General features: G+C 39.4%; 1 protein-coding gene across 7 annotated transcripts in view; it reads left to right on the top strand.

Moving 5' to 3' along the window:
- Positions 1-14,103, top strand: part of LOC132872736 (E3 ubiquitin-protein ligase rnf213-alpha-like) — a 281,839-nt gene that overhangs the window by 17,724 nt on the left and 250,012 nt on the right. For 6 of the 7 annotated variants that reach the window (XM_060907787.1, XM_060907788.1, XM_060907785.1 and 3 more), the window contains exon 6: positions 5,281-5,330. In XM_060907787.1, the coding sequence (XP_060763770.1) occupies positions 5,281-5,330 (50 nt within the window). Of the gene's footprint in view, positions 1-5,280; positions 5,331-14,103 lie in introns of those variants that run through there. The other variant, XM_060907789.1, reaches the window with a different exon arrangement.

The raw sequence follows: 14,103 nt of genomic DNA, 5'->3' as shown, positions 1-14,103 counted from the left end.
CATTAAGCACAGTTACACACACACACACACACACACACACACACACACACACACACACGTGTAAATTATATGTAAATTTTATATATATACAATCCCGATTCCAAAAAAGTTGGGACAAAGTACAAATTGTAAATAAGAACAGAATGCAATAATTTACAAATCTCAAAAACTGATATTGTATTCACAATAGAACATAGACAACATATCAAATGTTGAAAGTGAGACATTTTGAAATTTCATGCCAAATATTGGCTCGTTTGAAATTTCATGACAGCAACACATCTCAAAAAAGTTGGGACAGGGGCAATAAGAGGCTGGAAAAGTTAAAGGTACAAAAAAGGGACAGCTGGAGGACCAAATTGCAACTCATTAGGTCAATTGGCAATAGGTCATTAACATGACTGGGTATAAAAAGAGCATCTTGGAGTGGCAGCGGCTCTCAGAAGTAAAGATGGGAAGAGGATCACCAATCCCCCTAATTCTGCACCGACAAATAGTGAAGCAATATCAGAAAGGAGTTCGACAGTGTAAAATTGCAAAGAGTTTGAACATATCATCATCTACAGTGCATAATATCATCAAAAGATTCAGAGAATCTGGAAGAATCTCTGTGCGTAAGGGTCAAGGCCGGAAAACATACTGGGTGCCCATGATCTTCGGGCCCTTAGATGGCACTGCATCACATACAGGCATGCTTCTGTATTGGAAATCACAAAATGGGCTCAGGAATATTTCCAGAGAACATTATCTGTGAACACAATTCACCGTGCCATCTGCCGTTGCCAGCTAAAACTCTATAGTTCAAAGAAGAAGTCGTATCTAAACACGATCCAGAAGCGCAGACATCTTCTCTGGGTTAAGGCTCATTTAAAATGGACTGTGGCAAAGTGGAAAACTGTTCTGTGGTCAGACGAATCAAAATTTGAAGTTCTTTATGGAAATCAAGGACGCCGTGTCATTCGGACTAAAGAGGAGAAGGACGACCCGAGTTGTTATCGGCGCTCAGTTCAGAAGCCTGCATCTCTGATGGTATGGGGTTGCATTAGTGCGTGTGGCATGGGCAGCTTACACATCTGGAAAGACTCCATCAATGCTGAAAGGTATATCCAGGTTCTAGAGCAACATATGCTCCCATCCAGATGACGCCTCTTTCAGGGAAGACCTTGCATTTTCCAACATGACAATGCCAAACCACATGCTGCATCAATTACAGCATCATGGCTGCGTAGAAGAAGGGTCCGGGTACTGAACTGGCCAGCCTGCTGTCCAGATCTTTCACCCATAGAAAACATTTGGCGCATCATAAAACGGAAGATACGACAAAAAAGACCTAAGACAGTTGAGCAACTAGAATCCTACATTAGACAAGAATGGGTTAACATTCCTCTCCCTAAACTTGAGCAACTTGTCTCCTCAGTCCCCAGACGTTTACAGACTGTTGTAAAGAGAAAAGGGGATGTCTCACAGTGGGAAACATGGCCTTGTCCCAACTTTTTTGAGATGTGTTGTTGTAATGAAATTTAAAATCACCTAATTTTTCTCTTTAAATGATACATTTTCTCAGTTTAAACATTTGATATGTCATCTATGTTCTATTCTGAATAAAATATGGAATTTTGAAACTTCCACATCATTGCCTTCCGTTTTTATTTACAATTTGTACTTTGTCCCAACTTTTTTGGAATCGGGGTTGTAGATAAAATTAAAACAAATCTTACAATATTAATTGTTTGAAAGTTTAGAGCAAGATACTTTGTTATTTTACAAATAACACTTCAGGGCCCTGTACTACGAAGCGGGTTTTCTGGCTTACCAGGGTAACTTCGAGAGTAACTTGATCACGTGCAGCGTAACTTCCCGATTAACCCATACTACGAAAGTTGGCTATGTTCAAACCGAGGTATGCTGCCATGGCAACTTACGCTGCATCTCAAACCTGCTCGTCTCAGGTTATGTTCTTGGTTAACCCGAGGTTTCCGATTAACCACACCCTTTTTAAACACCACCTCTCCACCGACATTTCCTCTAGAGACAATGCCAGCGTACCTGGATGACCCGTGCGATATCGGAGCGCAGATTAGAGATGGGATTTATGGCTCTTTGATGGGAGCCGCATCTTTGTGATCCGTTCTTTGAAAAGAGCCGTTCAAAAGACTGGCTCATTTGGCTCTTTTTAAATATTTATTCAGTTTTAAGAAGACAGCGTCTAAAGAAGCCAGATCCCTCTGCTTAGACAGTGACAATATTTCTGGACATACCTTTGATATAAAGCAACCTAGACTTACATTATTGTAACCCCTAAACGCTCATAAATAACCATTAAAAAACAATGAGGGCTTCAATGAATGTCCATGCAGAACGGCTTTTCCGTAAAAAAAAAAAGAACCCACTCAAGAAGAGTTATCAAGAACGCAAGAATATTTTATAGAAAAACACTTGTTTTACAAAAATATTTAAGTCTGAGATATAAAATAGATACAACTACAATAAATAAAACAAGAACATTTTAATAGAAAAAAACTTATATTAAAAATATTGAAACTGTAACAAAAATAGATACAACTAAACAGTCAGATAAATAGATAGTTATAACAAGAACACAAGATTATTTTAATAGGAAAAAACAATTAATGCAAAAAAATATATTATTAGAAAAATAGATACAACTAGACAAACAGACAAATAAATAAAATACACAAAAATAGAACAAACAAAATGACGATAGAATAAATTAAATGAACATCCGTGCAAAGTAGTTGTATATTATTATACACAATATTATCATTAATATCACACAACTACATTATAAACTATATACAAAACAATTTGAACTATTAGGCAAACAGATAAAACTTGAATAAATAAAAGGCAAATGCTGTTTAGCCTACTTCTTGTCCTTGGGCAAAAGCTTTTTCATCTGAAACACAGTACAGAAAAAGAACGACACACACACACACACACTTACCATTATGAATGATGTTTTTATATTTCATTTTCACCTGTTGCCAGGTGCGTTTGGCACTGCTGTTGCCTCTGAAATGTTCACAGGACATACACCAACTTAGTCAAAGGGACTGAACAGTCAGTCATCCTAATTCATGTGACTCTGTGCACAGATCAGCTTAAGTAGGCGACTCCATGAATTTACCATACCAAATTTTATTCAGGATTTTTCGGACATTAAACAAGCTATATATGACTGGGGCCACGTCGAAGGACCATTTTCTGTGACTTGTGATTGATCATGAAGCTTTCTCTCATCCTATACTTCTGTTCTGGAACATGTAGAAGGGAGAATGTACTTGCGCATCGGCAATTCGTTGCCAACATGCTTGCCGCTCCTTATTGGCAGCCGCTGTGTGAGATTTTGCTCTTAATGTTGTTTTGAACTCCTCGTAGCTTTGCATTATGACAGCGCATTCTTCCTCCGTGAAGTGCGGCGACCGTGCCATTGTGAACAGTGGGGATTTGCGCTGATAACCTCCCCTTTAACGTGAATGCGCATTAACCCTGATTAAGTTAAACCAGGTTCAACAAATCAACTTCATAACTGGCGTCGTAGTACCGTTTAACCCCAAACAAGATAACCAGGTTTTGTCAACCCCGGTTTAGCGGGGGAACCCTGGGTTACTTCTGGGTAGGTTAACCTCCGTTCGTAGTACAGGGCCCAGATATTGTTTTAACAATAATAAACATCACTGTATAAATGATAGAGTGCAAATAGCTCTGTAACCAGATGTCCTTGGGGTTGCTGAGACATGGAGGGGTGGGAATAAGATCTAGTCCACAGTTTGGGTCAGAGCCCTTTGAGAGTAAATGCTTTGGCTTTCACAGCATTCTGTTCCCCAAAGCTGATGTTGGGGAAAAGTCTTTACACAAAGAAGGTTTTATTGCTTCTGTATTTTTTTTAACTGTTCTTCCATGTTGGGACTCTTCAGGAAAAAGAAGGTGCATTCCAACATGTAGCTAATGATAACACTAGGCCACAAATCTGCACCATCACTCCAGTCATTTTGAGGAATTTTTTACAGATCAGAACAGTTAATAAATTCTAATTTCCATGTATATATATCCTTCGCTTCTTTCTGACTAAGATTATCCAAGTAGTCCAGTAGTAGAGCTTTTTTAGCTGTAGTTTTCTTCAGACAAAAGATATCTCCAATATTGCTCTTCTTCAGTATGTGAACAGTATGTAAACAAAGTTCGCGTGTCCCCCAGGTAGTGACGGTTGCTAATGTAAATATGATGTCAGTGCAAGGGGTCTATTGCAGGACCCATCCACAATATTTTCTCTTACTAATGCCTGAAACCCTGGCCAATTTGTCTCAAGAATTAGTGGATGGGTGCGGCAAGGACTAACTGCCGCCTCCACATCATGCGTTTGACCCCAGAATTTAATAATGACTGGAATCAGCAGATGCTCGTGGACAGATGCATTTCTAGGAAATGGAAAAAAGACTAAAATCGGACATATTAATTTAGATGTGGCTTACCTGAATGTTACACCCAGTAACATATGAAAATATGAGCAGACAAAATCAGTCTTCAAATTTCTAATATTAATCTGAATGAAACCAAAGAGGAGATTGTGAATTTCTCATGCGAGAAATTCACAATCTCCAAATTCTCCCATTTATAAATCAAGCAACCCCATGTGGGGTTGTGACCCCTAGCTTGGGAATCCATGCATTCATGACCCAGGAGCGAGAACTTGCAATCCAAACTACCTCAGTTGTTCTCCAAATAATGCACAGATACACATTTTATATTTTATATTTTTCTCTAGGCTGTTATTTCTTATTGGTGCTTAAACAAAAGAGTTAAAATTCTTCAGCTCATGGTACATGATGTGGTGAACATGACAGAACTTTCTGCCGAGGCAACATAGCAGCAGCACCCCAATTCTAATAACTATTTGTTTTCTAATAACTCCTCCATCTTCCCTTTAAGTAGTTTGTTAAAAGTCAGGATGCGAAGTTCTAGGCAGGAACCCTGTTGACTTTTTTTTCCTGAATACCCAGAGCCTGTCAGTCATTTCAGTGATGTTTAGTTAAACTGGCTTGGTGTTTATCATCTTTTTATATCAAAATAATGAACTGGTTATTTGGTATTGGTACTGCATACTTGCCTGCTTAAAAACTTAAAATCTGTCTGGAATTTCAGTGTAATTAAATGAACTATCTAGGTAGTGACCATCATTTGTACCCATTACTTTGGAATACCACACAGTAACCTGATTAATATACTTGTGAAACCACTTTTTGGATGCATTTACTGTAGGTGACTTGAAAGACAATCCACCTGAGAAGGATGTTCTAGAGGACCCCACGGTAAGGAGCAATTCTCTACATTCTTGTTTATAATCAATATTTTATATTAAGGGAATATCTTCAAAAGATAGATAGCTACAAAACATGAGAAGGAATTGTGTATTGGGGAAACAGACAACCTTGGTTTTGTCGAGCGAGCCATCTGCTAAAGCCTTAAAATGGAACTTCCCATTCAAGAGGCCTTTTTCTATTGTTCACCAATTCAGAGACTACTACGATCTGATGCATTGAAAAGTTGGTGCATCTGCAGATGAGTCACAGGGACAAATGTAACTTGCATTAACGGCACTAATTTTTTTAAGGTGTTAAAGTGAAATTGCGTTAATGCATTATTATCATGTTAACTTTGACAGCCCCTTTGACAAGGGGTCGATCGATGAGCAAACAACGCATCAGAGGTTAGCCGAAAGTTCAGAGTTTGAAATAAACAGAAAACAGGGTCAAAGTCACAGAGTCAATCACTTGGAACAAACGTCTCATTTAAACAAATGGCTCGGTATGATCAGGTAAGGATACACTGAGCAATACTTCGCACTGAAGGTTTGTTTCTGGAGTCTAGTTCTGGTAGACATGAGGCTGTAATGGTGAACAGGTGCGGCGGTGATTAGAATTCTGGAGAGGGAGGGTGATGAGGTGTTTGGGAGTTGTAGTCTGTGGCAGCCATGTTTGGAGGCTGCCACAAACTGATTGCTGGTGCTATCAGTGACATAAAAGAATAACACAGAATGATAAAAATTTGTTAATGTTTAGATTTGGAATTGAATGTGTAATGTTTCCATTACATTTGAAATACGGAAATAAAAGCTATTTTAAATAAATTCACTTGTTAAATGTACTGCTATTTATTTGAACACAATTGTGTGTGTAATATACAGTGGTGCTTGAAAGTTTTTGAACCCTTTAGAATTTTCTATATTTCTGCATAAATATGACCTGAAACATCATTAGATTTTCACACAAGTCGTAAAAATAGATAAAGAGAACCCAGTTAAACAAATGAGACAAAAATATTATACTTGGTCATTTATTTATTGAGGAAAATGATCCAATATTACATATCTGTGAATGGCAAAAGTATGTGAACCTTTGCTTTCAGTATCTGGTGTGACCCCCTTGTGCAGCAATAACTGCAACTAATTGTTTCCTGTAACTGTTGATCAGTCCTGCACACCGGCTTGGAGGAATTTTAGCCCATTCCTCCATACAGAACAGCTTCAACTCTGGGATGTTGGTGGGTTTCTATACATGAACTGCTCACTTCAGGTCCTTCCACAACATTTCGATTGGATTAAGGTCAGGACTTTGACTTGGCCATTCCAAAACATTAACATTATTCTTCTTTAACCATTCTTTGGTAGAAGGACTTGTGTGCTTAGGGCCATTGTCTTGCTGCATGACCCATCTTCTCTTGAGATTCAGTTCATGGACAGATGTCCTGACATTTCCCTTTAGAATTTGCTGGTATAATTCAGAATTCATTCTTTCATCAATGATGGCAAGCCGTCCCGGCCCAGATGCAGCAAAACAGGCCCAATCCATGATACTACCACCACCATATTTCACAGCTGGGATAAGGTTCTTGTGCTGGAATGCAATGTTTTCCTTTCTCCAAACATAACGCTTTTCATTTAAACCAAAAAGTTCTATTTTGGTCTCATCCGTCCACAAAACATTTTTCCAACAGCCTTCTGGCTTGTCCACGTGATCTTTAGCAAACTGCAGATGAGCAGCAACGTTCTTTTTGGAGAGCGGTGGCTTTCTCCTTGCAACCCTGCCATGCATGCCATTGTTGGTCAGTGTTCTCCTGATGGTGGACTCATGTATATTAACATTAGCCAATGTGAGTGAGGCCTTCAGTTGCTTAGAAGTTACCCTGGGGTCCTTTGTGACCTCTCCGACTATTACACGCCTTGCTCTTGGAGTGATCGTTGTTGGTCGACCACTCCTGGGGAGGGTAACAATGGTCTTGAATTTCCTCCATTTGTACACAATCTGTCTGACTGTGGATTGGTGGAGTCCAAACTCTTTAGAGATGCTTTTGTAACGTTTTCCAGCCTGATGAGCATCAACAGTGCTTTTTCTGAGGTCCTCAGAAATCTCCTTTGTTCGTGCCATCATACACTTCCACAAACATGTGTTGTGAAGATCAGACTTTGATAGATCCCTGTTCTTTAAATAAAACAGGGTGCCCACTCACACCTGATTGTCATCCCATTAATTGAAAACACCTGACTCTAATTTCACCTTCAAATTAACTGCTAATCCTAGATGTTCACATACTTTTGCCACTCACAGAAATGTAATATTGGATCATTTTCTTCAATAAATAAATGACCAAGTATCATATTTTTGTCTTATTTGTTTAACTGAGTTAAACTGAGTTTAACTGAGAAATACAGAAAATTCTAAAGGGTTCACAAACTTTCAAGCACCACTGTATATACACATATACACATACACACAGGGTTAGTCAAAATTATGTTAACACTAATAGATTATTTTTCATCTCATTATCTGTAGCCGCTTTATCCTTCTACAGGGTTGCAGGCAAGCTGGAGCCTATCCCAGCTGACTACGGGCGAAAGGCGGGGTTCACCCTGGACAAGTCGCCAGGTCATCACAGGGCTGACACATAGACACAGACAACCATTCACACTCACATTCACACCTACACTCAATTTAGAGTCACCAGTTAACCTAACCTGCTTGTCTTTGGACTGTGGGGGAAACCGGAGCACCCGGAGGAAACCCACGCGGACACGGGAGAACATGCAAACTCCGCACAGAAAGGCCCTCGCCAGCCACGGGGCTCGAACCCGGACCTTCTTGCTGTGAGGCGACAGCGCTAACCACTACACCACCGTGCCGCCTAGATTATTTTTATGATTCTTATTTTTATTTTCTTATTTTAATTTTTTTTAAAATGGTACTGTTGCTTGCTGGTTTTTGTGTGTTCAACACGATGGGGATCAGGTTGAGACCATCCTGTAAATCATCTTGCACATATGATGTATGTTTTGTGAATAAATGGTTTCTACCATTTAAGTGTTAACATAATTACATAATTTTGACTAACCATATATGACATTACACAGTTGTGCAAAGCTATGAAGTTTGTCTTCGAGTGGTGAACATATTCAGTGACGTGAACGAGTGATATATTTCTCAACACGAGAAGATAAACTTCATATCTTCAAGCCAACATGTGATTTTCTTTTTATTATATTGACACATTCACAAACAAAGTCCCCAAATTTATCAAAACAATTCATCGATTTCCTCATGAGTGCCATATATGTTATTTACCAGCTGGGAGGTCCGTATGGTGAAATACCGTAACTGAGGTCTTGAAAGTACTGAGCGAGGCCCTCTGGGCCGAGGTCAGTATTCAAGGCCGAGGTCACAGTATTTCACCATACGGACCGACCTTAAGCTGGTAAATAATATATTTATTTTTTTCTTTACCAAATTCTAACAGAAAACGAGAGCACCCGAAAAGGAAAACCAAGCCGAGGCGAGCCGCCATTTTGAATCCTCATTCATGGCTGTAATGCAAATGGCTTCCTCCTCGGTATACAAGTGCACTTCCATGGCAGGAAAAAAAAAACCCCTACATTTTGCTGCCTATGTAGTCCCCTATTTATAGAAACAGGAGTCATTCAGGATTCAGCAGTTACAGGTTTTTAGCTTTCTCCTGAAATGTTTCCCGACAGGGAAACCATATTTAGAACAAACTTGCTACAAGCTCGTCAAAAACCTATTTGACAAGCTACGTCAGCTTGGAATTTTCCAAAAATAAAAAACTTGATCTAGGCGACACAAAACCAGGTGCTTTCATCATAGTAAAGAATATATATTTATTTTTAAAACCAGGTGTTTTCATCATAGTAATATATATATATATATATATATATATATATATATATATATATATATATATATATATATATAAAAATTTTTCTTTACAAAATTCTAACAAAATGAGAACACGTGAAAGGAAATCCATATTTAGAACAAACTTGTTACAAACTCGTCAGAAACCTGTTTGAGAAGCTACTGTTCGCCTGGAAGAAAGAAAAATGTTTTTTATTAATCTGAATCAGAGTCAAGAAAGGTGAAGCGCCTTCTCTTGGTTGCAGAGCTAGAAGAAGTATTGCTTGTGCTGGGACCAGCGAAGTTGAAATGGAACGTGCATCCTTCAAACTTCCCAATGTTGGCACCAGAAAACAAACCAGAAGCTATAGTAGTTGCAGATTCTAGACAATAGTTAACATTTGTGGAGGACTGAACCGGTAGACTTTGTTGTGTGTTTGACCTGGAGAAAACCTTTGACATTTTCCTTTGATGACCAGCAGAAGCAGATTTATAAGAATCTAGACTTTTCACATTTTTGTACCTGCTGAGTTGAGCCACATAATTCTCTACAATCTCAGCATCCATCAGACAGGAGATACAGGTTCTCCTGATGGAATGGTTGCTTACGTTGCCTGGTAAACCTGCAGCTTTAGCAGCATTCAGAAGAAACTTCCCAATCACATTTTTGCCCAGGGCTCCATTGCTGAACCAAATCTACCAGTTTTCCTTTCTCTCATGGTTAATCGCCAGAAAAAACATGGATTCTGGTTTCTTTGCTGCTTCTGGCTGGCGAATGCTTTATAGATGTTAACTGGGCAGTGACGATTACTAGTTGCTTGTGCAGTGGGATAGAAGGCTTGCCGGGGTCCTTTGCCATGGCGTGTCTTACTTCCTCGCTCAGCTCGCCACACAAGGACTTCATTTCCCGTTTCGGGCTCCAGTTCAAGAGCTACGTCTCCCCACTTCAGTTTTCTTAACTCGTCTTGGGCTCTGAAGCCAAAATGCAGCGCAAGAACCCACCATACGGTTCTCTGGAGAACTTCTGGGTTATGGGTGCCAAAAAGGCCTTTGTCAAAAAGCAAATCCTCTTCGTCCTTTGTCAACGCCCTGGCTGCTTGTGGATGGTTTCCATTCGCGAAAACCTCAACCAGCTGCCGTTAATGGGCCACAAGGACTTCTCTTGACTTGTTGAACTCAGGGTCCGTGAAGATATTTAGTTTCGAGCCAGACTGATTCAGATAGCACTGGATACTTCTCTGGAAAGACATGAGTGAGGACGGCTCGTACACATCACCATTTTTCTTTGTTGCAGACATGAAAAAGTGGCACAGCAACATGTTTAGTTCTTTGCCACGCATGTCTTCCACTTTTCAACCTTCATTTAGGTTTCAACAGAACTTCTCAAAGACATTGAGGTCGTAGGTCATGTTTTTGTTGTATTTTCTGCCCTTTGCTGCTCAATAAACTGCTGGATTTGCTTAGTGTTAGCAACAGTCACCAGTGTTCTGCTTTCTCCCGAAATGTTTTCTTTTGTTTTTTCTTCCTCAGGGTAGTAAAAGTCGCTTTTTCTGTGAAGATTGTCATTATTGCTATCCATGCTGTAAAATTTAATGGTATTCTTCTGAGAAATGTGAAAATAAATGTTGACAAAAATTACTATTAGGTTTGTTTTTGTTGTGAATGAGCAAGTCGCCAGAGGTCCGTAACTGGGGTCCGTACCGTAGGATACGGACCCACTCGTCAGCCAATCAGAGTGCAGGATTTGGGCCGCGAAAAAAATAAAGAGATTTATGTCCAGATTTTGGTTCTCCGTGTCCTGGATGGAGCTCGGATGAAAATACCGTATGAGTGGTGTATTTCCCACTAAAACACTCGTTTCCATATAATGTGTGTGTGTGTGTGTGTGTGTGTGTGTGTAAAGCATATACAGTAACTGATTTCATGCATGGAAATTTTGAATTTTATGTCTAGAATGATGCATTATTTTTAAAATAGAAATCAGTTTAGTTCAAGTACTCGTGCATCTCAAACAATTAGAATATTATGTAAAAGTTCAATATTTATCAGTTATATAAGAAAGTCAAAATTTAATATATTCTAAACTCATTACATGTAAACTAAAATGTTTCAATCATTTTTGCATTTTAATTTTGATAATTATGGCCTACAGGGCAAAAAAAAAATCTCAAATTATTTGAATATTTAATTTCAAGTTTGAGTAAAACAGTATAAATCCTGTGTAGCTCTCGGTCTAGTTCAGTACACACAACCACAATCATGGAGAAGACTGTCTTCTGGACATCTGTCAAGTCAGCAATCAATGACCCCCTCCATAAGGAGGGTAAGCTACAGAAGGTCGTTGCTGAAAAGGCTGGCTGGAATAGGTGCACAAGCAACAGGGATGATCCCAGTCTTGAGAGGATTGTCAAGAAAAGTCTATTCAAGAACTTGGGAGAGCTTCACAAGGAATGGACTGAGGCTGGTGTCAGTGCATCAAGAGCCACCATGCACAGATGTCTTCAGGAAAGGAACTACAACTGTCACATTCCTCATATCAAGCCCCTCCTGAACCAGAGACAGCGTCAGAAGCGTCTTACCTGGGCTAAAGAGAGAAAGAACTGGACTGTTGCTCAGTGGTCCAAAGTCCTCTGTTCAGATTAAAGTAAATTTTGCATTTCATTTGGAAATCAAGGTCCTAGAGTCTGGAGGAAGAGTGGAGAGGCACAGAATCCAAGGGGTTTGAAGTCCAATGTGAAGTTTCCACAATCTGTGATGATTTGGGGTGTCATGTCATCTGCTGGTGTCGGTCCACTGGGTTTTATCAAGTCCAAAGTCAATGCAGCATCTACCAGGAGATTTTAGAGCACTTCATGCTTCCATCTGCTGACAAGCTTTATGGAGATGCTGATTTCCTTTTCCAGCAGGACTTAGCACCTACCCACAGTGCCAAAACTTCTACCAAATAGTTTTCTGACCGTGATATTACTGCACTTGATTGGCCAGCCAACTCACCTGACCTGGACCCCAGAAAGAATCCATGGGCTACTGAAGCCCAGGTAACACCTCAGCAGTGCCATAGGTTGATCGCCTCCATGCCATGCCCCATTGATGCAGTAATTTGGGGTAAAGGAGCCACAACCAAGTACTGAGTGTATAAATGAACAGACTTTCCAGAAGTTGGACATTTCTGTATTGTAAATCCTTTTTTGATTGATCTTAGGAAATATAATAATTTGAGAGACTAGATTTCTGATTTTCATGAGCTATAAACCATAATCATCACAATTAAAACAACAACAACAACAAAAACAACAACAAAAAAGGCTTGAAGTATTTCACTTTACGTGTCATGAATATAGAATATATGGATGTTTCTGTTTTAATTAAATTATGAAAAAAAATTAATTTTTCATGATATTCTCATTGTTTGAGATGCACTAGAATATATGTAGCTTTGATATTTGTATCAAGGGCATAGACCTCAGATGTCATGTTGGATGTCATCTATACACCAAGCATTTTCAGCTTGTCTACTGTGAATCTTTTATTTTGTATGTGTGTGTGTGTGTGTGTGTGTGTGTGTGTATACAACCCCAATTCCATAAATTTAGGACACTGTGTAAAATGTAAATAAAGAACAGAATGTGATGATTTGCAAATCATGGAAATCCTATATTTCATTGAAAATAGTACAAAGAGAATATGGTGTCCAGAAAGTGCAAAACAAAATTACATAATGTGAAACACTTTTACATTTTATAAAACAAAATTACATTAGCAAAACACTTTTACTAAGGACAAAACAAATTTACATCTCAGAAAACAAACTGACAAGATGCAAAACACTTTAACGAGTGCTGAGACAAATTTACAAGTGGTGGAACACTTTTACCAGTCCTGAAACAAATGTACAAACGAAATCTTCACGGAAGGGCAGCACGGTGGTGTAGTGGTTAGCGCTGTCGCCTCACAGCAAGAAGGTCCGGGTTCGAGCCCTGTGGCCGGCGAGGGCCTTTCTGTGTGGAGTTTGCATGTTCTCCCCGTGTCTGCATTGGTTTCCTCCGGGTGCTCCGGTTTCCCCCACAGTCCAAAGACATGCAGGTTAGGTTAACTGGTGACTCTAAATTGACCGTAGGTGTGAATGTGAGTGTGAATGGTTGTCTGTGTCTATGTGTCAGCCCTGTGATGACCTGGCGACTTGTCCAGGGTGTACCCCGCCTCTCGCCCATAGTCAGCTGGGATAGGCTCCAGCTTGCCTGCGACCCTGTAGAACAGGATAAAGCGGCTAGAGATAATGAGATGAGATCTTCACGGAAGGGGAATGTATCAAATGCTGCAAGTGACCCGGAAGTACGGTGGCCAGGAAATAATAGAGTGAGCAGTCAATTTGTGTTCCCTGTGTCCGAAATCACTACTCACTATATTGTCCTCTATATAGAATTCATATACAGTGTTCAGCGTAAATGAGTACACCCCCTTTGAAAAGTAACATTTTAAACAATATCTCAATGAACACAAACAATTTCCAAAATGTTGACAAGACAAAGTTTAATATAACATCTGTTTAACTTATAACATGAAAGTAAGGTTAATAATATAAACTTAGATTACACATTTTTCAGTTTTACTCAAATTAGGGTGGTGCAAAAATGAGTACACTCCACAACAAAAACTACTACATCTAGTACTTTGTATGGCCTCCACGATTTTTAATGACAGCACCAAGTCTTCTAGGCATGGAATGAACAAGTTGGTGACATTTTGCAATGCCAATCTTTTTCCATTCTTCAACAATGACCTCTTTTAGTGACTGGTTGCTGGATGGAGAGTGATACTCAACTTGTCTCTTCAGAATTCCCCAAAGAAAATAATTTCTTTACACCACAAAGGTGAAGGCTACAAGAAGATCAGCAAGGCT

Source organism: Neoarius graeffei, chromosome 24 (genome assembly GCF_027579695.1).
Source record: "Neoarius graeffei isolate fNeoGra1 chromosome 24, fNeoGra1.pri, whole genome shotgun sequence".
Classification (NCBI taxonomy): Eukaryota; Metazoa; Chordata; class Actinopteri; order Siluriformes; family Ariidae; genus Neoarius; species Neoarius graeffei.
Note: the sequence above shows the minus strand (reverse complement) of the source record. Positions and strands in the feature narration are given on the sequence as shown.